The following is a 27,308-nucleotide window of genomic DNA, read 5'->3' as shown; positions in this document are numbered from 1 at the left end:
ACTTTTAATTTTTTTTAATATTGATAATGGTTTTAAATGGACGATGCAATATAGGAATCAAAAATGTGAAAAGATTTATGAGTTTAAAATATACTATACGTATTTTTATCTTCTCGTAGGGTAGTTACGTAAAGTAATGGGACGAAAATCGAAAATGAAATTGTTTTCATATCTTTACGTTTTGAAGGTTTTTGAACATTTTGGCATACCTCAGAAAAAATAGATGTGTGTGTGTGTTTTGTAAGTCCACATTTTTTCGTTCACGATTTCGGGCGCACGGATCAACCAATTTGAATGGTTCAAAAAACATTTGATTCCTATTGATAGGAAGATGTGCTGATTAGTATGTGACAAAGGCAAGTCCAGCCGTTTTGGAGATACGGAGCAAAGAATGCAGAAAATAGAAAGTTTTTGAGAGAACGGAGCATTCGTTTTGAAAGATCCAAAAAACATTCAATTTGTATTGACGAGAGGAATTGGTGATTAGTTTTTGGCGAAGACAGTTTTAGCCATTTCGGAGATACGAAGCTATATGTGTAAAAAATAGCAGATTTTTTGATAAAACTAACATTATACTTGAATAATTTAAAAAACTTTTTGCTTGTGACGACAAAACAATTGCTTTTGGATTTTTTTTTATTTAAAAATTTTTGCATATCAAAATTAATTTGGATTTTAATTTTAATTCTGGCTAAAGTTCTGAAGTTCATTTATATACTTAAATAATTTTAACTTTGCAATTCAGTTTATTAAATTTTTATAAATATTAGACCTTCATTTTGAATTCGAATGATGGTTTTGTTTATTTACTTTTCTGTAAAACATACATATATAAACGTCGTCGTTGAATTCATAAGGTCTAGTATTTTGCCTATTAAATAAGAATAATAAAAGTTACAGTATTTATAATTATCTATTTGAAAACAATTAATATTTCTTGCATATTTTTTACGGTACGGGAAGTACACCACTTATTTATTTTAAATATTGATAATAAATGTTTTAAATTTTGAACGATGCAATATAAGAATTCAAATGTAAAATGGTTTATGAGTATATGTATTTTCATAGATAGATATGAAAATTGCATTTTAGATTTCAACGCCAACTAAAATAGTGCCCTGAATAATATTGAAAGAAACGTTTTGTGCTATTCGTAGAATATAATTTGTATTTAACAATTTATAAAAAATTGTAGTTTGCATATGTAATCTCTTAACACAAAATTAAGCATTACTATTTTTGTAACGCACCATTTACATTTGAACAATATAGTTTTGATACCGAGTTGGTTTATATTGAAAATTGACTCTTGATTATAAAAATATTGATTACCAAATCTGCAGAATATATAAAATTTAATGCTCACCACAGAAATAATATGATGTTCTCTGTCATATCTCCAATTAATGCTTTAACAAATAAATCTTCGTAGGAATAGGAAACGTGTAATCCCTTGGCAGAAACTTTTGAAATTAGTTCGGAAGCCTGATTGCAATTTGACAGAAACATTCAAAATTAGTAATACATTATTTCTCAAAATATATTTATCTTTGAGATAAATGATTACCTTAGAGTTGCAAGCTTTGCCCTAAATTCTATATTTTGATCACGTTTTGGTAAACTTAAATAATTTGTTTTATGTCTACTTGAGTAATCGTTGTTCTTGTTTGACGCCTCAAAGCAATTTGTTTTGCGGATGTGTAGGATCATCAGTAAATGCACAGTGTCTGATTACTAATTGACAACTACTTTTTAGAACACATTTTTTATAATATTTATATACTCGTATAGATTTTTAAACTTATGAACAAAACCTTATTTTATCTTCAAAATATTTGTAAAAGTGTTGAAATTGGTAAATGTTCAGCTAGTTAGGTGTTACGAAAATTCTTTTAATTTTATAATAATTACACTAGGGTGTATGGCATCGTGCCTTAAGGCAAATTGCTGAAACTTCCCGTGCCAAAAATTAAATTTTTCAAATAAAATTCAAAATTTGTTTAAAACTGATAAAATTTGATTTTTGAGAATTTTGAAATTAAATGACTTTTTGTATTTTTTTTATCTTTTAGAATAATTTTGAAAATTTTGAATATTTTTTCAAAGCAATCACTCTACTTTTGCGTGGAGACGAAATATCAAAGCGCGTAAGCGCCGCTAACGGATAAACGATGTTACGGAACCCATAGAAATGTAAACATTTATACTTATTTTTGAAATCTCCATAAAATATCTGATAATTAGATGTGGTAACTAATTTACCATTTTTGTCACTTTATGGCTTCATATCTTGGAAATGACTGGACCCGCCTTATTCAAAAAATAATCAGGACGTCTCCTTATCAATAAAATTTAAATGTTTTATAAATCATTCAAATCGATTGTACCGTGTTTCCGAAATCGTCAACGAAAATTTGTATCTGAACACACACACACACATACATCCATTTTTTTTAGCTAAGCCAAAATAGTAATAGTTTTCCCCCTTTAAAACTTTTTTATTTTGAATAATATGATAAAATTTGAATTTTTTAAATTAACAAAATTGGAGCTGTTTCATTAGAACTTGAATTCCTAATACTTGAATATTTTAAGTTCAAAAAATAATCATCTATATCTATAAGCTATTTGTACTCATTCGATTGCTTTGTATTAATTTATTATTATTATTATTTATTTTTACATTATTATTACAATGTGGTTGTTGCCAATTGACACTTTTCTGTTCCTTTCCTTTGTTAATATTATTACATATCAGTAGATACTAATTTGGGACCATACGTAACTAATTACGTAATATTGTACGTAAATTAATATAAACAATATGCATACACAAAATATCTACTTTAAATGTAAATAATAATGCATTTAAACAAACATGGAAAATTAATTTTCAATTTTTGATCTTTAATAAGATGTTAAGTCAATTCATAGAGTACAAAAAAAAAACACCAAGAACTTGGTCTAGTGATACATCTATTTACAGTGATAATAGCACAAAAATGAAAAAAGTTAAAATGGATTTTATCTTCTTATTAGTAGACTTAAAATAAATCAGGCATCTTTTCCAATTCTTTTGCGAAATAGATCGAGCAAATTCTTTGCTAGTAATTGGGATACTCAGTCACCCTGTTTTCAATATCAAAATTTTCTATTTGTTTTTTATTTGCTCAAAATATACTTTCATAATTTGAACAATAAAGAAGGGATGGGCACAAAGATCAATTTGACTTTGATAGTTATTTTTGTTCAATTTATTATAAACAAACTTATTGTTTCTTGAAATGCAATCATTTTAGACCGCTAAATTTCATTTTTTTTACATTTTTCTCTGTATTTCGAAAACCGCTGGACCTGCCTTCCCAAAAATTTATTCAATTTGGGCGCTCCGTTATCTCAGTAACTGAAATACCATATTTGGCACTTTTTGTCCCGGCTTTGAAACGGTTGGACCTGCCTTTACCAAAAACTAATCAGCACATCTTTCCATCAATAGAAATCGTATTTTTTTAATCAAATAAATCGATTGAATGCACCCGAAATCGTGGACGAAAAATTGTAGCAAGATCCAAACGTACGTACACACGCATATACATTCATTTCTCCTAAGATATGCCAAAATGTTCAAAAATGTTTGAAACGTAAAGATATGCAAAAAAATTTATTTTTGATTTCTTTGCGATTACTATAACTTATCCTACGGTAAGTTAATAAATTGCAACTTCTGCTTGAAATACTTATTTCATGGGCACATTCTTTATGAAAATTGCACTGCATACAACTTTTGTATGAAACATTGTTAGAAGAATCCATCTTCAGAGTTCACACATGATTCTTCCTCTACTAGTATTGTTAAAAAAGCCGCAGTTTTATAGTTTTTGAAATAATGGTGGTGGATCTTTTTACCCGCGAACCTTAGTTTTATTTTTTTAAACCTTTGATATTCTGATCTTAAATAGTTAACATATCTCAAAATTTTGTGAGTCAAATTTTTGTGATAACGTTTTCTAGTTCTTCTATTTTCATCATATTTATTTAACTCTTTTTTAATTTGAACTATATTTATTCTGTAAGAATTTTTGATAAATTATGATATAAACATTGTTAATTATTTGTTAAAATGCCGTCTTTCTTTCTTTTCTTTTAAGAAAAAGACAAGGGCTATATATAAAGTTACATAGAGATATTTAAAACTTTTTTCATTGATAATTGCAGCTTTCCAGGCCAATGTAATTATTATTTTTAAGTCGTTGGTTTAATGCGCATAAGCTAAAATTCTACTAAAAAGTTCTCTGTATATCTTGGACGTCATTTTATAAACATTGCAAAATGCCAGATGTCATATAATATACATTTGCCAAGAACATAAACATTTTCAGTTTCAACAGGTTAGATTCTACGTCATTACACATATCAAGAAGGAATTTCTTTTAAATATATAAACATACATTATAGGTATTGCATTACACATAATATTTTCATGTCTTTGAGAATCCAAGATAAAACTTGATGCAAAATGTCCACTGTGGGCTTTTTTGCGGATTTAAATGTGGACTGTGATTATAACAATCAATTTAGTTATTTTTATTTTCTTATTTTATAAAACATTTTTGGAGAAAGTGAACAATCTTATTAATGTTTGTTTAATTCAACATTTCAATGTCATAAGTCATTTTTCTCTTCCACATATATAAAAAATATGACACCAGATAAATTGCTTATTTATAAATAATAATAATTGTTTATCATTAATAAATTCCCATGGCGCTGAAAATTCAAATCTCTTGTTATTTTTTGTTCTAACAAATATGCTCGAAATGTTTGTCGTTTATTAGTACAGATTATTTATATAAATAAACACACAATCATAAAAATTATAATCCGAAAAGCAAACTTTGAGTATTTAGCTTTCCATACCTTGTGATTCATACAAATTAAGAAAATGTCACAGAAATATGTATTTAATTTTTGTCTAATTTGTGAAGTAACGAAAACAGTCAATTTTAATAATCTTTAATGTAATTTTTTGGATTAGTTGAGATCATGAATAAAGTGACCTAAGCCCCCTTTTTTTCAATAAATATTTAAGTTGAACTTAAATATTTATTTTAAAAAGAAGTTTTTTTTCGGTTTAGAAAAGGTTTAGAAAAATAAATCATAAACTAGTGGTGTATGGCATTGTGCTTGAGACAAATTGCTGGAACTTATCGTACCTAATTAAAATTTAAAAAATCCAAATTATTTTCAATATTCAAAATATTCTTTTTTTGAAATTAAAAAGAAAAATTTTAAATATTTTTTTCAAAAACAATAGTTTTGTCAACACAAGCAGAAAGTTCTTCAAAAAAACTAATCACTGCCTTCAAAAAAACTAATCACTAGTTCTCCCCTTTATTACAAATTGAATTTTTTTAGATCATTCAAATCGGATGTTCCGTTTTCTCAAAAACTGGATTTCTATTTGCTCAAAAACTCGAATGTTAAAAACATTAATGTAATTTTAAAATAACAGATACTATTTGAGAATGCAATAAAAATCCGTCTTTTTGAAATGAGTAAATTTTTAAAATGAGGATTACTTTATTATTTGATTATATGTTATATTTTATCTTATATTTTTGGGTCTATATATTTTGTCAGCTTTCAAACCTATTATAAAACTTCGTTAAATTTTCTTCATAATTATTTGAAAATAATTAGCACTTATTTCAAGCAGTCAAGAAGTTTCATATTTTTTGTTAATTTTTGTAAAATTGAAAGTAAAACTTCAAAATTGTGAATGTGAGAAGCTATTTTAACCCCTCTTTTTTCATATAAGCATAATAGTTGTACATAACATTGTCTGATATTTGATGGGTAGTAATTTTATTGTCAATTAAGAACAAAGATTTCATTTAGACCTATACTTTTCGAAAACCCGGGACAATCTGGGACAAAAGACCTAAATCCGGGATAAATATTGCTTTTAGAAAAACTCGGGACACAAGGTGGAAATCCGGGACTGTCCCGGCCAAACCGGGGCGTATGGTCATCTTAGTAAAACGCCTGATCGCACAGCAAATACATAGCATTTTGAAAGTTTTTGGTACTATTTTATATGAAAATTGCTACGTAACATAGCCATAACATTGGTCTATGTTACGGCAGAATATGCCTTTTAGTATCATTATTTGAAAAAATAATTTAAAACATTTTATGTACGGGGGTAACATATCAGAAAGATACAATTTCTATTTTTGTTAAATTATAAATCGTCAAATATATTATAATAATCTTTTTTTTATTTTTCAGTTTCTGTGGCGCCGACGATCAGTCCATGTTTGACGGAGTCCTGCATTCACAAAGCCAGCGAGATTCTTTATAACCTGGACACCAGCGTAGATCCTTGCGACGATTTCTACGCTTATGCCTGGTAAGCTAAACATATACTTAACTCAATCACTAGATTATAATCTGCTTATAACTAATTATTAGAATAAACTCTATAAGAGATATTTATATGGTGCCTAACAAAATATTTGCTAAACTGGAAGTAAGAGTAAGTAAGAGTAGGACTCCTACTCTTACTTACTCTTACTAGGAGGTTTGGATTGTTATATAGACATTTATCATCTTGTTCAATCTAAAGTGATGTCTATTATTTTTTTCGAATAATATTGAGTTAAGAACTCACACAACAAGTTCAAAGTAGTATTTTTTGGTGCTTTGCTATATAGGGAAATCAATCAGCAATATTTGGCTAGTACCAGAATGAATACTAAATGCTGATGCAATCTCCATAAAAAGCCTTCTGAACATTAGTTGATGCAAGCCGAAGAATAACAATTAGTGATTAAATTTATTACATGATTATTAACTTCCAGTTACCCTACTGGAGTAGTAATCGCAAAAAAATCGAAAATGAAAATGTTTATATATCTTTACGTTTCACAGGTTTCTGAACATTTTGGAATACATTAGCAAGTATGGATGTATGTGTGTGTGTGTGTGTGTGTGTGTGGTGTGTGTGTGTTCGGATACAAATTTTCGACGATTTCGGGAACACGGATCAACCATTTACAATGATTCAATACATACATTTTGACAACTTGTTCATTATTTTACAATTAATCAATTTCTGGAATAAGTGCGGTGTTGCAACTAACCCAATATTTGGGGTTAGTTATGTAACATATGTCAGGGCAAGTAATAAACGACAATAATACCTCTGATAACTTATTCTTTGACTTGTTTCTAAGTAATTTCTTTCATTCACAAACTATAATTAATACAAATAAAATATATAAAGTTTCCTATAATATAAAATTCTATCATAAATCGCCGTAAAATATAATTAATATCATAATACAAATGAATGATATATTGACTACTGTAACCCAATTTACATACGCTCACATTTTGCAAACTATAAATTCTACCCAATCTTCTTCACTTGAATTTGTATATAATTCTTGTATCTTACAACTAGTCCCAACCAAGGTTTTGTTTCAACTAACCCCAGATGTGATTTGTTCACATTAATCAAGATAACAATTTAAACAATTTAGCAATCGCAAATTTTGTTACACATCATCAAAGATTGATAAATTTAAAACGAAACTAGTGGTGTATGGCATCGTGCCTTAAGGCAAATTGCTGGAACTTTCCGTAGCTTAATGAAATATCCGAGGATTATTAAATGTTTTCGAATAAATTATTATAAATACTGTAAATTATATATGTTTACAGAAAAGTAGATAAACAAAACTTAATCAATCGAATTTGAAATGAAGGACATTGTCTAATATTTATAAGAAATATAAACTGAATTGCAAAATTAAAATTATTTATTTGAAGTATATAAGTGAGCTTTAGATTCAGAATTAAAATCCAACTTATTTTCGATATTCAAACAATTTTTTTTGGGAATTAAAAAAAAAGTTTAATTTTTTATGAAAAGTAATCGTTTCTTCAATATAAGCAGAAAGTTTTTTGAATTATTCAAATCGGATGCTTATTTCTCTCAAAATCTGCAATTTTTTGCACATTTAGCTTCGTATTTCCGACACGCCTGGACCTACCAGAATCTAATCACTACTTCTCCTCATTATTACGAATTCAATCTTTTTTGAATTATTCAAGTCGAATGCTGCGTTATCTCAAAAACTCGATTTCTATTTTCTGCACTTTTTGCTCCGTATCTCCGAAACGGCTGGACCTGCCTTTGTCAAAAACTAACCAGCACATCTCCCTATCAATAGAATAGAATCCAAATTGGTTAAACCGTGCGCCTGAAAACGTGAACGTAAAAACATACACACGCGCAACCATTTTTTCTAATTTTAAGATATGCCAAAATGTTCAAAAACCTTCAAAACGTGAAGAAATGCAAAACTTTTCAATTTCGATTTTTGGACGAATACAATAACTTAAAATTAGTAGATAATAAAAATGCAAACCGAAATTTTATGATAGTACAATTTTATAAGTGTCAAAAATGACGGACCTATTATGCAGGACAATTCCCATCTCCAATCGAATCAAAAAAATAGTTTATTATGGTTTAAGATCCTATTGAAAAACGTCTATTACCAGTTACCCCTGTTACAGATAGCCCTTAGCTCTCCTATATATATTTTTATGTCTAAGACATTCGGTTCGAATCACAGTCTATTTACGACACACATTCGTCTGGGATTGAATACAGCGATTCTATTAATATCATTAATATATAAATTTTTAGCATTGCTACATATTGTTTTTTTAGTATACATACCAAACAAGATACTGAATATTTCATTCTAAATCTTAGATAATTTACAATAGTCGCAGTTTAAGTGGAAATTTTGTTCAGTTTTCATTTATAATATATTGCCCAGAATATCTACGAGGTATCTTGTTTGAATTAGATTAAATTATAACTGATAATACTTGACAAACACCTTTTAAATCAAATTTGCATTGCGTTACGCGTATGTAAAGAGTTTTCACTAGGAAAATTATTTTTGATGAAGAATCGATTTTTCTTATCTCTTTGTGTTTCATGTTTCGAATGCTTGCACCATTTTTTTTATTTCTTAAAAGTAAACACTTTTAGTATTTTGGTCCTCAAATAAACTAATCTAAATTTTAGTATTTTGGCTAAATTTTTTAGGACATTTTTATGTGTATACAAATTATATGATTATTTTAATATATTGGTGCCATATATTTATTTTTTTTTATAATATTAATTACATCTCTAGTAGATACGCTGGGGATATCTACTAATTTGTAATCTACTATTTTACCTTGCTAGCATTATATGCTAAATGTAATAATTTATACCGATTGCAGAATAAAATTGAATTAAAAAAATTAAAAAAAATAAAAATATATTGGTACCGTAATGGATAATAATTTTTATAACCAAAACTTAGTTAAAAAATATTATGATCAATCAGGAAATGTATTAATACGAAAAGTTTTTTGATACCAAAATATAATTTTATTTATTCCTTTTTGTAAGATGTATTGTTATTTTTAAGTTTGATTTAACAGTTTTTTTATGTAACCTCTATAAAAGCTTACATGTGGGTGCGGTAAAATTGACCAACTAAACATTTATATTGCCCAAGGTATAAACAATAGGAAATACTGAATAAAAAAGTAAATCAAGTTAAAAAAAGCAATTTAATGAGAGATAACTTAAATTATTAATTATTCGACCTTCTTTGAAATACCTGTAAAAAATATTCCTATAAATTCGTATTTCACATTTGTTAAATAAATGTAGCTATTATTTTGCAAAATTTCTTTAAAATTAAAAATAGACGTTGCATCCGTTTGCCCCCTGGCTGTCTCTTCTCACTCCGCTCATGGGGAAAAAAGAGTCAAATGACAAATTAAAAAAAAATGTAAAAATCATATTTCACATTCACATTCCATCTAGAATTCACTTCATTATAGACATCTTGATGGATTCTAGCAGATTCACTACTTTAGTACAAACTATTTTCAGAAAACTCACGATTTTATAAAAACTTTTTTTTTCCAATTTTTTTAAAAATCAAAATTATTTTCATTATATCTCAAAAATAATAAAAGATACGTATAAAAGCATATAGATAAAAATCAAAGGGATCTTTCTGGCTTATTATTGTTTTTTTTTTTTTTTTCACACAAAAATTGACAGAGTTATGAATGTTTAAAGACTGCGCGGCCGCGCAAATTGGAAAAAAAAGTTTTTATAAAATCGTGAGTTTTCTGAAAATAGTTTGTACTAAAGTAGTGAATCTGCTAGAATCCATCAAGATGTTTATAATGAAGTGAATTCTAGATGGAATGTGAATTGCTTTAATTCTGGTGGAAATGGCGCTCATTAAACCATATGATTTAAAAGAAAAAAACTTCGTATATGCTTCTTATTTGCATGATAGCTCACTCATTTTACACGCAAAACACAGCACTCATTTTAAAGCTTATGTTGAGCACTACAAAACCCAATTTCACCGAAATGCATAAAATGTAAAACCTCGACACTAGATGGCTTTAAATACAAAAATTAAATCTTGAACAAAATAAAAAACGGCTTCGCTCTTTCAAATCTTGCTTAATATTTTTCCTAGAACACTTTATGTAATACCGATTTATTAAGATTTTTATTGACATTATTTTGTTCATTACATGATTTTCGTTAAAATGTATATTTTAGGAGATATTTGCAAAAAAAAACAAAGAAAAACGCCAAAAATATATGAATCTTTAGTGGCCAGTAACTTGAAAAGTATTAGTATTTTTGAAAAACTATAGAAGACATTTTTTTCTTATAATTAGTTCTTCTATCGATTTCCGACGTTATTTTGAATGTAATTACACAATTGAGAAGGGGTGTCATTCCCCCGAGGGGCGATGGCGCAACCCGAATTGTTTTCACTTTTGAACTTGAGGGTAAGATGAACCTAATTCCAAAATTTTATTCAATTCGGAGCACAGTAAAAAAATTCAGTGGTTATACCCTTCTTTCCTCTCCGCTTACTGCACTAGGTTTGATGGTTGTTTGTTTGATACATGTTATGTGTTGCCTTGTAGTTCATTTAGTTTAGACTGAAATAGTAAAAATTATTACTGAAAGTCAATTGGACCCTTTGTTGGTTAAATTTTGAAAGGAGGAGCTCTCAGGGCTGAACCACGGGCATTAGTGGACCGGCTTTCCAAAGTTAGTGGGAGTCGGCCATACATTTGAACGCGATTGGGACTCTCTAAATGGGACAAAATGAAATTTGTAAAACTTTAACCCTTATTTTTGGGTCATTTCACGGGACATCAGAATTGTTTTCAGAGGTATTTTCAGCAAAGAGGTTTCTTCAGCAAAGCAGCATCTTATTTTGATCCCTAGTATCCAAAAATCATATGTGCCTATGCGACTTTTTTAACCCATACAAATCGACCCGATTATATACATACATGTATATAATCGATTATATACATACATGTATATTTATTTAACTATCATCAGCTGATCTATGATGCTAATTAATATGATGTATAAAATATTATATTTGATTTTCTTAACATGTTGAATCTTCGTTACAAAGTCGTTATCGCTCACGTTCGTCTAATCGACGCGTGCGAACATATGATTAAAAATGATTTTTACAGGTCAAATAGTTCAACTAATTTTTACTATTACGTGCATCGACGTGCAATTATTTAGGTATCTTAAATTTGATACGAACTTCCTTCTTAATACTTTACATAATTAAAATATATAATAAATAGTTTATTTCTAGTTTATTTTGGCACTGTAATAAAACATTTTCTGTGATTTGACCGAGTTTGTAGCAATTTATTGTACAGTTGAACTGTGACATATATTCAACAGAATCACTTTAGCCAATTGAATTGGTGCTAAAGAATAGATTCATCTATAAAACGAATGAATAACATAAATTATTAGCCTGGAAATAATATTTCTACTTGGTGCTATTCGAACATACTTATATAGGGTAGAGTGGGGTTTGATGGTCCGCGGATAAAAAGGTCGGCCATCGATATCTCGAAAACAAGTAAACTTAAGAATTTTTCAACAACAATATTTGAAAGGAGAGATAAAAAGATGTACTATAACCAGCGATCACCTTGATTCGTACGTCGTTGCTATCGGGAGGAAACGATAATATTATTTTGCCCTGTTAGTTTTTTTGTGAGCAGTAGATTCAACAGTTTTTTATATAACCTCTATAAAAGCTAACACGTGGTGGGGTTAAAATGACCATCTGAGCTTTTACCCTAGCAAAGATGTAAACAATAAAAAATACTAAATAAAAATGTAAATTCAGTTAAAAAAAGCAATTTTACAAAAAATGAATTAAATTAATAGTTATTCCATCTTTGCTAATATACAATGTTAATGCTATAAAAAATGTACCCATGAAGTTTATATGTTGCATTGCTTGAATAATGTAGCTATATTTTCGTAAAATCTCTTTAAAATGATTAAAGATATTATGAAATTTGCTTCCTGGCCGTCTCATTTTACCCCGCCTATGGGGTAAAAAGGAGCAGGTTACAAATTTTTGAAAAACAGCAATGAACCACATTTCTACAATGATGAATTAGCTTTTTCAGGACATAGTCAGATAGTTGCTTGTTTGATATATGTTATTTGTTGTGATATACGAATTTAGTTTTTACAATATAAATGCCCAAACGCCCAAAGTCAAATTAGACCTCTGTGCTCTGGCTTACCCTATTGCAAAATTAGTTTAATTTATTCACTAATTTGTTATTATTGAAAATAAATGTAAATTTTGATATCGTTTTTTTTAATATGAATATTAAGTACGCATTACATTTTGCTTTCTTAATGTACATTTTCAATATGCAAAATAGCAGCTAAAACACAATCTTTCACATTTTAGATTAGTTTAGCAGTACGTATTAATATAATTTCACTTTTTTGGCATGATACTTTTACATTTTAATAAAAGCGCCCATAAATTCATTTTTTTTAATCATATGGCTTTAGATACTAAATGATGAAAACTGAATCAATAATGTATATATCCAAAAAATATATTTGATTCTCGGATTGCTTATTTGTTCTGCATGACGTAGTTTATTTACTTTTTCTATCTATATACATCTATATGTGACAAAGTATTCATTTCATTCAAATCAGATATATTTGCGGAGCAAGAAATATTATCATAAAAATGCGTTAGGGATCATCCATAAATTTACGATCCTATAACGAGTGGAGATATATCCAAATAAAACTCACCGATTTATTAGAATAAGGCAATTATTTCATAAGGCAATCAACGATTTATCATCAATAATAATTTGATTATTATATCCACGATCAATACTTTTTCTTCCTTTTTCTGATAATAAAAGAATTAAATTGCTACTTCTAAAATATCTGCAGAAACTCGTTTGTAAAGGAAATCAGCGCACATTGTTGATTATCAACCTCTCTTACTTACAACCACTTTTAGATCTCTATTATTAGTTCAAATTTTTCACAATATTAATTTGAATTATAATTTTAGCAATGGCTGGATTAAGAATAATCCAGTTCCTGATGGAAAATCAATGTGGGGAACTTTCGCCAAGCTGGAGCAACAAAATCACTTAGTAGTTAAAAATGTTTTAGGTAATTATTATGATGTAATGAATATGAACTAGAATTACAAGAAAATAATTACAAGTATTAATTCATATAAATAAAATTTCAAAAAGTTATAATTTTACATCTGCAAAATGTTCAGATGATATTTTACTTGATGTTTGATCATCAGAACAAATGGTCCTATCAAATTGGTTCAAAAATATAAAGTTTGTTGTAATTTTGTTTTTATCATTGCTTGGGGTTGTATGATACAGAAATTTAAATGCAATATTAATTTAAGTTTATTCAAAGTTTTGGTTAAATTATGACGGTTGTTCTAACTCATAGGACGCGATTAAGGTGACCATAGCTTTTATTTCAAATTCGGGATGAAATCTTCTTGTGGGAAGGTAGTTAATATATTTATTTGAAAAATAAAATTTATAATGAACATTATGCTGGGCAAAACTATTGAAAAATATATTATAAATTCATTTTTTAAATGAATCAATTTGGTTAATTACAATTGGTACAATTACAAAGAGTACTTTTTTAGTTTCTAAACTATGGTCTTTTTCGCTTTTAAGCTTGACTAAAATTTAGTACAATTAACTTTTGTAAGTAATATCAATATTAATGTGTCTGTTTGAAGTCGCTTATTTTTATATGCACTTTTTTTGTTCCAATTTTGTAAAAATAATTTTAGTTGAAATATATTTAACACAAATTTTAAAAATGAGAATTTTTTAAAAATTTGAGACAATTCAGGGCAAAAAACTTCCGAGTCAAATATTTTTTTCAAAAAAATGCAGGACCCGGGTGAAAATCCAATCAGCAACGTACCTTAATAAATGTACAAATGTTATAAAACATTTAAACATATAAAAACATAGGACTTTCCTGGAAGAATTATTAGACAAAACGGTCTATATTAGATCAGATTTTCCAACTCAGTTATAAATAAAACTAAATTTTAACTATAGTTTAAAATCGAGCATTAGTATAATTTTACTTTACTTCAATATATTATTAAGTCGAAAGAATGTCAACTAATAGTAGGTAGTCTAAACAATTTCAACACTTATCATTATTATAATTATTATAATTGCTACTGGTTGTGAAAATATCTTTTGGGCACATAATTTATCGCCTGAAGTCGAGTAAAATTAAATATCAGATTAACATATATAATAATGCCTAATAAAATTTGTTTTTTATATACAGAAAAACCAATGGATGAAATGAAATCCAAAGCAGAAATGAAAGCAAAAATGTATTATATATCGTGTATGGATGAAGACGAAACTATAGAATCATTAGGCGCCAAACCAATGTTGCAATTGTTGAATAAAATTGGCGGTTGGAATGTTACTAATAGTGGATTTAATGTATCAACATGGAATTTGCAGAAAACACTTCATACACTCCATTTAAGGTAAATAGCTTGTATTGTAATTAATGTTATTGAAAATTGTGACACCTCTTAATGTTCATGACGTAGAGAATATTTTTCTCTTTTTCAGATATAACATGGGTGGCTTATTTAACTGGGCAGTCACCGAAGATGACAGAAATTCTAGTAGGCATTGCATTAAGGTAAGCTTTTATTATAAATAAAAAAAACTTCAAGACAAATATATTTCTTTTCAGATCGATCAAGGTGGTCTTACTCTGCCTACTCGTGAGAGCTATTTAAATAAAACAGCACACGAGAAAATTTTGTCAGCATACCTGGATTACATGGTTAAAATTTCAGTCCTTCTGGGAGCAGAAGAGAAAGATGCTCGCCATCAAATGGCAGAGGTTATAGAATTTGAAACTCGATTAGCTAATATAACAGGTATAAAATAATTATTAGAAAATAAATACAATAATTTATTTTGGTATCTCTTGAGCGTAGAAGATAATTGGACGAATAAGCGAGAATTGTACAAGTGTAATTGTTACATAAAATCACATTAAAAATTATACACCTTTAGAAGGTTTGGAAGGCTCGATCTTGCAACCACAAGGTTCTGAGTTCAAGCCCTGCGTTGCGTGCAAATAGTTGTTGTAACGTTATCTATTTTTACTTATGATATCCATTTAATGGTGATATCCATTTTTACCAATCCTGGCAAGCATTATTGCATAAAAATTTAAAATATAATCAATGTGAGGAAGGTGCGACCATTGAGTTGCCTTCTAATGAAAATATATCACTAGTAAAAAACAATTAAGTTGCCCTCTAATTGCTATTGGTGAAAATAATCATCACAACCTCTTAAAAAATCATATTACCCGATTTGTTCAATTTGCTGAACTAGATGTATGTGATATATATTTTTATCTTATTTTCTCTATTATAGTTGCTATGGAAGATAGACGTGATGAAGAAAAATTATACCATAGTATGCCATTAACTGATTTGCAAGAAAAAGCTCCATTTATCAACTGGCGTGAGTATTTCCAAGAAGCTTTGAGAATAGTGAGTAAAAAAATTTCAGAAAAGGAAAGAGTTGTTGTATACGCCCCAGAATATTTAGCCGATTTAACCACTCTAATTCATGAATATAGCGAAACAGATGAGAAAAAAATGTGAGTTATTAAAATTTATTATATTTATTATATTATATATCATTTTGTTTAAAATTCTAATTTTAGAGTATTGAATAACTATTTGGTTTGGCAAACTGTGCGGCTTATGGCTTCTTACCTGTCGAAAGCTTTTCGAGATGCATATAAGGGTCTAAGGAAAGCTCAAATTGGGTCTGAAGGCGGAGAAGAGCCTTGGCGTTATTGTGTAACAGATACAAATAATGTTATAGGTAATAATTTTTATCAAACAAAATCTAGTTTAAATATATATTAGATGTTCATAGAGGCGTTCGTATTGATATCAAGCAGTAGTAATGTCCGTTTTTACTTCAAAATATTGATTCCAATATGTTAAAGTCCAAGTGAAATAGCAATTAGGGGCATTGCTGCAATATTAGATCACATTTTAAAAGTATATGAAAATTCCAAAGACAGGAGACAACCATTGGGTTGCCTTTGGGTTGCCTTTGGTTTGCCTACTTGGTAGTAGGAAACACATCACTACTGCGTAAGCATATATAATAAAGAATAATCACGATTTATATAGTGTCAAACGCAATTTAAATATTAAATCAATACCAGAACAGACTGACTATATAGTTGTGGTATATTTTAGAATATAAAATATTTCTGTTTTAAATTTTTTGCTATTCACAAGATTAAGATTAGGTTTTGTAAGAGAAATCCAAAAGGAGTTTTATATCAGAAGAAATATATATTAGTCACTTTATCATAATTGATCAAAATGATTTAGTTAAAACAAACAGTAATATGAAAGTACGGTTTATAGTAGGGTAGAGCGGGGCTAGTTGAGCATAGGGGCATGTTGAGCAATCAAAATATCTCGAAAACTATTCATCGTCCGTTTAGTCATTATATGGCGGAAAGATAGAGGTTTGGGAGAAATAAACATCCCGCGATCGCTAGTGGCCGCTGGACAAATGAGTGAGGCTCACGGGCGTTTTGTTCATTTTGAGACCAAAAAGTAAAAAAGTAATTCATCACGAGTTTTCGTCTGGTTTAGTCAAATGTTATTTTTTTTTAATCAGGCAAATGTTATTCTTCCATATAATTATAGTACTTTTAATATGCACAAAGATTCTGGGTATAATTCTCACGGTTTTTTTATAAACTCACTTTTATTTTGAAATTCCGAGTTGGGGTTAGTTGAGCATAGTTGTTAAATTTGTTCTGTCACTAAGACAATTACCATTAACTTGCAGAAATTAATTATTATTTTAAGATTTAAGCTAAGTCTATGAGTAATAATACAAAGAAATATTGATTTTAAACAAAAATACTGAATATAATGATAAAATAATTCTTAAGATACGATATTGTTTTGTTGATTCTACTTTTGGTTAATTATTCAAAGAAAATTACTATAAGTTATGTTTTCTCTGTCAATAAAGACTATAAATATAGAACTGGTTATTAAAAACTTATTTATTTCATCACTAATCGACTTTGAACCTATTATTTCATTATACTTTCTTAGTGCTTAACTTGCCCCACCTATGGGGTACATTGAGCATACTTGACTTTTTGCATTTAAACAGCAGTGGCTTTTAAATTTTACTCATTACCAAAAAATAGTATTAACACTTTTGTTAAGCGATAAACAACAAATCCATTAAGCCGTATAGCAATTTATTGAGACTTTTCATTGAGGAGCTACATCCGTTTAAGTAAAAATTTGCTCAATTAGCCCCGCCCTACCCTAATAATAATTAGATAAAATTAGTCAATAAAAGCTTATGAATATTACCATATTTGTTCTTTAGGTTTTGCTGTAGGAGCAATGTTTGTTCGAGAAGTTTTCCATGGAGAATCAAAACCTCAAGCTGAAGAAATGATTAACGAAGTTAGAAATGCTTTTAAGAACAATCTGAAAAACATGAAATGGATGGACAGTGAAACAAAGAAATCAGCTGAGATCAAAGCTGATGCCATATCCGACATGATTGGCTTTCCTGATTATATATTAAACCCACAGCAGCTAGATGAGAAATACAGAGAATTGACAATAGATCCAAAGAAATACTTTGAAAATAATATTAAAGTAACTATTTTTAATATGAAAAAGAATTTGGAAAAACTTGACCAGCCAGTGAATAAAACGAGGTGGGATATGACGCCTTCAACTGTTAACGCGTATTATACACCGACCAAAAACCAGATTGCCTTTCCTGCTGGCATTCTGCAGATGCCTTTTTATGATATCAACAATCCCAAGAGTCTAAATTTCGGAGCTATGGGAGTAGTCATGGGCCATGAACTGACTCACGCCTTCGATGACCAAGGCAGCGAATACGACAAGGACGGTAATCTGCACTCGTGGTGGAACAACAAAACGCTCATTCGCTTCCGAGAAAAGACTGATTGCTTCCAAAAACAATATGGAAATTATACTATCAATGGAAAAAATGTCAATGGAAAACAAACTTTGGGTAATATTTTATTTTATATTGGTATATTTACGCTTCTGATAACCAAACATTTTCGTTTATTTTTCAATATGGTTAGACAAATCATTTTTACAAAATTTTAAACTTGAATGTTGATGCTTTTTGTGCAGTCATAACTCTCTGTTTTTGGTATAAATTTTAGTTTATACATAGTTTACATAGTTTTGTAAATATTTTTAAACACGCAATAATGTAGAGTAGACCATAGGTTCCTATTATTCTGTTCTAGACTTCTTGCAATTTTTTTGATTTGGAATAGTCCCTTTACTTACCATATCTGATACAGATTTTTGGTAAAATTCTCAGAGTGGTATTAAAAACGTATAGAAGAAACACATGTTAAGTTTACACAATTATTAAATGAATTTAAAATAACAAAATAAAATAAACATTAAGTAAATATTTTAGATAGGGAGGATCAATGTGATGCCCTTAACCCTTTTCACTCGCGAATTGCGGAATTTATACGTATTTTCCCGCCGAAGCGGCGGTATCCGAGTTTCAACTCGGGTTAATATTATATTATCAACATATAGTAAAACCCGATTTTTATTTCACGTACCCCGAAATATTGTTTTCGCTAAAGTAGACCTCTTGCAAAAGTTGTGATAGACTCCTGGGAGTCGATATAGACCATATTGAAAATTATTGGTATATACTGTAATACAATATAGGTTGTTTAAAAAATTATAAATGTAGTTAGTATAACTGTAACTGGCCCGATTTACTCCTATAAACCAAATAATAATAGTTTAAATAAATAATTTATTTGGGAACTTAAATTTGATTTTTTATAGATTATGGATCTTAATAAAATTACTATTATTAAATTAACTTTTAGAGTATGATAAATGTGAATACTGTATTTTTCAATTATTTGTAACGTAAAATCAGAAATCAGAAGTAAAAAGTAATCTACAAACAGAAAAGGGAAAATTTAAAAGTGTTACGCACTTACCACAAACCTGTTTTCGGATAAAATACCAAAAATAATAATATCACAATCATATTTATCATCTAGCGAATTTTTATATGTAATACGAGTTAACTGTGGTGCACTCACTGAACTATGCTCACAGTTTTGTATTGTCAGAATTGAACAAAAATGTTGTTTTCGAGGTAAAATACATCTTATAACAATTTATTAACTTCTCATAGGATAGTTATAGTAATGGGCCAAAAATCAAAATAATTTTTTTTGCATATCTTCACGTTTTGAAGATTTCTGAACATGTGTTTGTTTTGTATGTCCGCATTTTTTGTCCACGTTTTCGGGCGCACGGATCAACCGTTTTGAATGGTTCAAAAAACATTCGATTCCTATTGATAGGGACATGTGCTGATTTGGCAAAGGCAGGTCTAGCCGTTACGGAGATACGGAGTAAAAAGTGGAGAAATTTCAAATCGAATTTTTGAGGGAACGGAGTATCCGATTTGAATGATCTTAAAAACATTCAATTTGTAATGATTGGGAGAAGAAGTGATTAGTTTTTGGCAAAAGCAGGTCCAGCCAATTCGAAGATAGAGAGCTAAATGTTGAGAGAATGAAGCGTGTGATTTGAATGATTCAAAAAACTTTCCGGTTGTTTTAACAAAATAATTGCTTTTAGAAATAAAAATTTTTGTTTCATTTTTAAAGTTCTAATATACTTTAAACAAATAATTTCAACTTTGCTATTCAGTTTATATAATTCTTATAAATAAATTATATTATATATTAATTAGACAATGTTACAATTTTTATAATAATCTATTTGAGAACATTTAATATTCCTCGATCATTTCGTCACAGTGCTGAAAGTTTTAGCAATTTGCTTTAAGACACGATGCCATACACCACTAGTTTTTTGTTATTTTTTCAATATTATACAACAATCAAAGTTATTGGCAGAACTCTATAAGTTATAGGGCTAAATTACACAAACAAAAGTAAATAATCACAGAAAGAAATAAAAAAATATGAATAAATAAATAACATAAATAAAAATAAATTACAAATAAAGAAAAATAAGTAAATAATAAATAAAATAAAAAAACAAATTGTAGTAATTGCTCCGATAAGCAATTGACTATGGAAAACATTTTTTTCCATTAAGTCTATAGACACCAAGTTTCTTGTGTAGTCTTCTTATAGGCGGATTATCAAGCAGATGAGCTATTATTGCATTAAGATGATTGTAAATTTTATCATCATGTTTAGTACTGGTTCTGCCGACATGGCCACAAAATATTAAAAATATCTTGAGATTTGAGAATACGTATTGTTTTTTTTTTCTTTTCAAATATTGCGATCTAAATAGCCAATGGTCAAATACACATGACGAGTGTACATAATCGTCAATACACAAAATTCTGCCACTTCTCTTCACTTCTCCGTGACGGGTATGTTCGTCAGTCACAGTTAACTTATTAAATCACGTATGCGATTCGCATTAGGTACCTTCATCTAAATATTTAATATTGGCTTGAATTAGATATGGTTGATAATTTATTATTGTTTATTTTTCAAGGAGAAAACATAGCTGATAATGCCGGATTGAAGGCGGCATATCACGCTTTTCTGGAGACACCGTCATTGCGAGATATGGACCATTTGCCTTTGCCCGGCATCAATCTAACCCACCGCCAATTATTTTTTGTTTCCTTCGCGCAGGTAAATAATAAATGCAGCATCAATAAAATTAATAACTTAAGCGAAATTAAATAATTTAATTCATACAGGTTTGGTGTTCAGCTATAACAAAAGAAGCAACTACGCTGGAGATAGAGAAAGATTCTCATTCGCCGCCAAGGTTTCGTGTGATAGGACCAGTATCAAATCTTAGAGAATTTTCTGAAGAATTTAAATGTAAATCTGGATCGCGCATGAATCCAATAAAAAAATGTGAAGTTTGGTAAACAAAAATTTTAAAAGAACGTATTAAATAAAATCATATTTTATGTTAGATAATAAGTGAATATTTATACCGTCAGTTACTCATCACGTTAGACGTAAATGCTATAACAGAATTCAATACCACATGGTAGATTATAGTAAAGATTATAATAAGTTGTATCATAATTTCTACATGATATATTTTCTGCCAATATTATACGAATATAAAAATTAAACTACATGGTAGGTTATAGTAAGTATTTTAATAATTTTTTATCATAATTTATACATGATATATTTTCTACCAATATTGTAAACAATATTACATCACAATTCGTACTAGTATTATCTCTATGTGCCTCAAAAACAATTTTGTTGATAACGTTTTTGTTGTGATAAATGCGTTTTGACATATGTATATATTTGTATGCATTTATATAAATAATTTTTAATTAACGTAGTAACATCATGTCTTCCTTAAAAGACAAACTAATATTTACTCACAAGATATAAAACAAATTTAAAATGGGATATGCATTCCAAATCCATCATGAATTTGTAGAAAATATATTTTGTTAAATTTGGAGGCAAATCTTATTTCAAAAATAATAATATAAATATTTTTTATTGCTAATAAGATTTCTATTGTTTATTGTTTAAATGTTAATGTTAGAAGATTTTTTTATACTAAGTACAAGTCGACGAATTTTATTAAAATGGGAACATTATTAGTTATAAGAAGTGCGCTAATGAAGTTTCCAAAGATCTATTAGTGATTTTATTAGTAAGTATTTTTTTCGAAAGTATGAGATAAATGAGACTGTCCTACACACATGAAAGTGATAGTTATAAAAATTATGTAATGTGTATATATATACACATATTTATTTATTTATTTATGTTTATATATATTATTTATTTGATTACATATTGTATACAAAATCAGCTTTTAATATATTATAAAAATGTTATGTACTTAAATGTTTTACATAATTATCTCTTCTTACCCTATAAGCCCCTGAAATAAAGCAGTTTTACAATAACTAATTTTTGCTTTTTGTGCCATGTGTAGTATTTTTTTATGGGTATTTATAATTTATATCTTATCATGAAGATATTCAAAAGAAAATAACTATTGATTATTCATACGTCAGTTTTAGCTTTGCAATAGTCCAGGAAATTTTTGCATAACATTAGTATAATTAGTTGTGGAAAATTATTCGTTACCTGTATTAAAAATAACAAAGAGCATTTACAATATAAATTGTTTAACTTGTTCTAAAATAATGAATCGCACTGTTTTTAAAAAAATAAGAACAAAAATATCACTAAATCGTGGTGAAATTTAGATGTTTTTAATTGGAATTCATACATCAGTACCGTAAATCAGTTTTCGGATATTTCCATCCTACGAAAATTGACTTTCATGAAACTTCCTCAAGTTATGAAAAGTTTATCGTCGGTGTCCATATCTGATTTTGTCGAACTTCGGTTTTTCGTTTTATATTTAAGATTTTATAAATATGTTTGTTATATTCCATAATTGTATTTGTCGTATATCGCACTGAAGATGAATAAAATTAAGGCTCGAATTGTATATTAGATTAATTAACAAATTATTGCTTCAATTAACTTTTCGAAAAAATACTTTGTTTCACCAGAAAATTTGCTATTATGATTTCTCGACGTTTCCAAATATTCTGAATCGTTTGACACCAACATTAGAAAAAGTATGGGTGTGTGCATGTGAACCAAAATTTGACCTTTCGTCGACGACCGAGCAATTTCTTCAAAAATTTAATAACCGTTCGAAAGATATCAGTTGGGAATCGTCGTGCTGATTAGTTTTTGCTAAAGATCACCATTTATTCGTAATTAATCGTTGGAAAAAATTTACGTTTTTGGTGAAAACTTTATGATCAATTTATGGTCTTAATAAACATTTTGAAATATTCTGAGCCTATAAAAAGTGGTTTAATTATAAAAATTTATTAAAGGTTGGAATATTGAACGCGTGTTTTATTGCCACAATTTTGAAAGTTTATAACTCTCAATGCCTATTGATTAGGTCAATTATTTACACATATCGGAAAGCCACACATCTTGCCTTAAAGCAAAATGCCATTTACACGTTTTATAATTTGATGTACGCCTGAAATTTTTTATTGCATATTTGTCACTACCCAAAATAATATATGAACACTTACTACATAAACTATTATAACATATATATGAAAAGAAGAAACCAACAAAATTAAATAATAAACTAAAAGTTAAATAATACAATGATGTAGTAAGCCACATTAACAAATTGTAAATCAATCGTTTATCGTTAATCATGTGGCTTACCACATAATTTTATTATTTAACTTCTATTTCATTATTTAGTTTTATTAGTTTGATTTTTCATTAAATAATCTCTTTAAGATTTGTGGGTAGTGTTTTATCCAGATTTGATTTTTTTTAAGTGCTGATGATGACAGACATACAGTGCCAAAACGTACATAATAAATACTTCTTTATTAACTTCCCGTAGGGCAAGTTATAGTAATCGTAAAAAAATCGAAATCGAAAATTTTTATATATCTTTACGTTTCAGAGGTTTCTGAATATTTTGGCATACCGTAGAAAAAATGGATGTATGTGTGTGTGTATGTGTGTGTATGCGTGTATGTATGTATATATGTGCGGATACTAATTTTTGTCGACGATTTCGGGAACACCAATCAACCGATTTGAATAATTCAAAAAACATTCGATTAGTATAGATAAGGAGATGTGTTATGTGTTTCAAAAAAAATTTAATTTTTTGTCAAATTTATAGTTTCTCAAAAATCAAATTTTTTAGAAGTAAATATTTTTAAAAAATGTTAATCGTTTTTAAAAAAATAATAATTTTTGGTACGGGAAGTTCTAGCAATTTGCCTTAAGGCACGATGCCATGCGCCCACTAGTTTATTAGTTATACTTATTATGAGTTAAAGTAATCGCAAAAAAGTTGAAAATGACCGACTATTTCGCGAACACGGGTCAACAAATTTGAATAATTCAAAAAACATTCGTTTCCTACTGGTAAGAAGACGTGCTGATTAGTTTTTGGCAAAGGCAGATCCAGCCGTTTCGGAGATACGGGGCTAAATTGTATTTCAGTTTTTGAGATATCGGAGCGTCCGATTTGAATAATTCAAAAAACATTTTACTTGTATTGACGAAATTATCAACTAGTGAAATTGTTGTAAAGGCAGGTGCAGTGTCTCCGGTCCAATAAGATCCAATAAAAAATTAAAAAATAATGCCATTTGGCGGTCAAAAATGATCATTTAGACATATGTAAATTGTATTATCAGATATATTATAAAGATTATAATAATAAGTAAAAATTTGTGTACACTTATGAGTTCAGGTTACACGTTTACACGTTAGACGACTACGCGGCGCTTACGCGCTTTGATATTTCGACTCCAAATCAGCTCTGTAGCGCGATTGCTGTAAAAAAAAATCCAAATTTTCAAAAAAAATCAAAATACAAAAAAATCAAAATATAAGAAAAATCAAAATTTTCCGAAGTTGAATTTTTACAAAAATTTCAAAATTTCCCAAAAATCTAATTTTTTCAAACTTTTGAAAAAAATTCAAATTTTTTTTTTTAATTTAGTTTTTGGAATAGTAAGTTCCAGCAATTTACCTTAAAGCACGATGCCATGCCCACTAGTTGCTTTTTATTTCGAATATTTGGCTGCAAATAAATATTTCAGGATGTGTATATAATTCTAACTCGGATAATAAATAAAAACATAAACGTATATTGCATATAAATATTGTTAATCATTTAGCTAAGTAATGAATGCTTGAGAAACTTTATTATATTTCTGTCAGCAGTCGAAATACTATAAATAAACACACATAAATATATATATTTACATATAATATTTTTCCTATAATTTGTTATTAAAAATAACATAATTTTGATAAGTAATATTCGAAAATGACAACTTTCATTGAAAATAGTTGTGAACGGTGCGTACAGTGATAAGCCCTCTGTATATAATCGTGTGCGATGCAACAGTTGGTAGGCATTACAGCTGAAAGTTGAGTTCAAGTGATTTGGTATGAGTTGTATTCTTGTATTATGTGGACGTCTATTCTGTACTTGTTTTAAATGTCGGTAAATTTTAAGTTAAAACCATTTTGATTATGCTGCAACCGAGTAAAAACAAATACCACAATGGTTTTCGGCTTTTATTATGCTATCTGGTCACTAATCCACATAGTATACTCCTTTATAAAGATATTAATTTTCTTCTGGGAGTTTGTCAAAGTGAAGTGTTATGATCTTTCCTATCACGAGGATTCTATTACAAATGAAGTAGAATATATAAGTAGCAGTATAAAAGTTCTCACGAAAATTCCAAAGCATGTAGTACTGATATTAGGAACAGAAAGGCCTTCTTATGGCGATTTGTCAAAATTAATCATGTGGTGTATAGCCGCCGGGATTTCTTTCGTCAGTTTTTATGATCATAATGGTGAGAAAACTAACCTATTAACTTCATATATTGTGTAAATAATTAATGTTGTCATATACTTCTGAATGATGTAATCTCATGTAATCTGTCAAATTTCAGGTGTACTGAAGAAAAATGAATTTGAACTGCATAAAGCAATATCAAAAAAACGTAAAGACATAGAGGGCCGTATAGTTTGGGGAAGAAAAGTTAAATCTGACCATATTTACAAAAATGGATATCAAAATGACTGTATTGATCCTGTTACAGTAAATTTATTATCCTTGGGTGATGGCCGCGGTAGCTTAGTAGCCCTTACAAGACAATTAGGAGTTTTAGCGCAGTCTGGAAAACTAACATCATCACAAGTAACAATTGATTTAGTTAATAAACATTTTAGTGACACGCCTGATCCTGAATTAGCCATTTATTGTGGCGATGTGTGCGCTACTTATGGGCTTTCTCCGTGGCAGATCAGAGTCACAGAGTTCCACCAATTATCCTCGCACCATAATATTAAATTAAATCAATTTATGAATATTTTACATGCATATAGTAAATGTGAGCAAAGATTCGGCAGGTAGATCTTTGCAACATGTAAATAAAAATGTCAAAAGCAGTTTCGATTGTAATAGATATATGTACATATGTATAGGCACCTTAAGTTAATAGCAAATGAATAACTTATTTTTATTAGCATTTTTTTTAGTAATTCATACAAATATTTATTTGAATATGATAAATCTTTTGAATATATTGTGGTGAATGAAATAGAATGATATATTTTAATAGATATTAAGTAGATTTTAAGTCTTGAATATAAATATCTGTTACGACTTTAGGAAAGTTAAATTTGATATTAAACTTTCATATAAAAATGCAGTGCTGTAAAAATGTTGATATAGAAGATTGGTGTTGGATTTGTAATTCTCTGTAAAAATAGAATTATATTTAATGTAAAATGCAATCAGTAGTTTTGTAAAAATATGATGCAAGAAATATTTTTACCGATTATATACAATAAATTTTGTTTTGAATCGCATCTATATTTCAAAGATGTAGAAAGTGAAGACAAAATAAATTGTATGCTAACCAAAACTTTTAATCTGTAATATTTATTTGTCTTCTTTTATTATATGAAATAAAAAAAATACATAAATAAAACTTATATGCAGAAAGTGTATTTACTGACCGTTTTTCAAATTTGCCGCCAGAATCAACCGGCTCATATTCAAAATACAATTTCAATTGTTTTATTTAATTATTAAAAAAACAATACGGCATATAATATAATCGAAGGCGATGAC

The 27,308-nt window shown here is 28.5% G+C and overlaps 2 protein-coding genes across 2 annotated transcripts in view; both read left to right on the top strand.

Moving 5' to 3' along the window:
• LOC113377621 (endothelin-converting enzyme homolog) overlaps window positions 1–21,652 on the top strand; it is a 41,905-nt gene extending 20,253 nt beyond the window's left edge. The window contains exons 4-13 of the mRNA XM_026617994.1: window positions 6,295–6,415; window positions 13,518–13,621; window positions 14,801–15,011; window positions 15,100–15,172; window positions 15,227–15,416; window positions 15,925–16,153; window positions 16,220–16,383; window positions 17,938–18,603; window positions 21,132–21,274; window positions 21,343–21,652. Coding sequence (XP_026473779.1) covers window positions 6,295–6,415; window positions 13,518–13,621; window positions 14,801–15,011; window positions 15,100–15,172; window positions 15,227–15,416; window positions 15,925–16,153; window positions 16,220–16,383; window positions 17,938–18,603; window positions 21,132–21,274; window positions 21,343–21,519 — 2,078 coding nt within the window. The 3' untranslated portion in view covers window positions 21,520–21,652. The remainder of the gene's footprint in view (window positions 1–6,294; window positions 6,416–13,517; window positions 13,622–14,800; window positions 15,012–15,099; window positions 15,173–15,226; window positions 15,417–15,924; window positions 16,154–16,219; window positions 16,384–17,937; window positions 18,604–21,131; window positions 21,275–21,342) is intronic.
• Window positions 21,653–25,581: 3,929 nt separating this feature from the next.
• On the top strand, window positions 25,582–26,901 carry LOC113377771 (dehydrodolichyl diphosphate synthase complex subunit Nus1-like). The gene is made up of 2 exons (XM_026618191.1): window positions 25,582–26,022; window positions 26,122–26,901. Exons 1-2 carry the CDS (start codon window positions 25,722–25,724, stop codon window positions 26,583–26,585), a joined length of 765 nt encoding a protein of 254 aa, XP_026473976.1. The 5' UTR covers window positions 25,582–25,721; the 3' UTR covers window positions 26,586–26,901.
• The last annotated feature ends 407 nt before the right edge of the window (window positions 26,902–27,308 follow it).

This window comes from Ctenocephalides felis, unplaced genomic scaffold, assembly GCF_003426905.1.
Source record: "Ctenocephalides felis isolate EL2017-DRISC unplaced genomic scaffold, ASM342690v1 CF-g0.4_SCAFFOLD_01886, whole genome shotgun sequence".
NCBI classification, from domain to species: domain Eukaryota; kingdom Metazoa; phylum Arthropoda; class Insecta; order Siphonaptera; family Pulicidae; genus Ctenocephalides; species Ctenocephalides felis.
This window is presented reverse-complemented; position numbering and strand designations above follow the sequence as displayed.

What these genes read in the sequence shown, in the direction of transcription:
- LOC113377771 (XM_026618191.1), top strand. Translation starts at nt 25,722, where the DNA reads ATGGTTTTCGGCTTTTATTATGCTATCTGGTCACTAATCCACATAGTA. An exon ending in CAGTTTTTATGATCATAATG is followed by an intron (nt 26,023 to 26,121) that starts GTGAGAAAACTA and finishes GTCAAATTTCAG; the next exon opens with GTGTACTGAAGAAAAATGAA.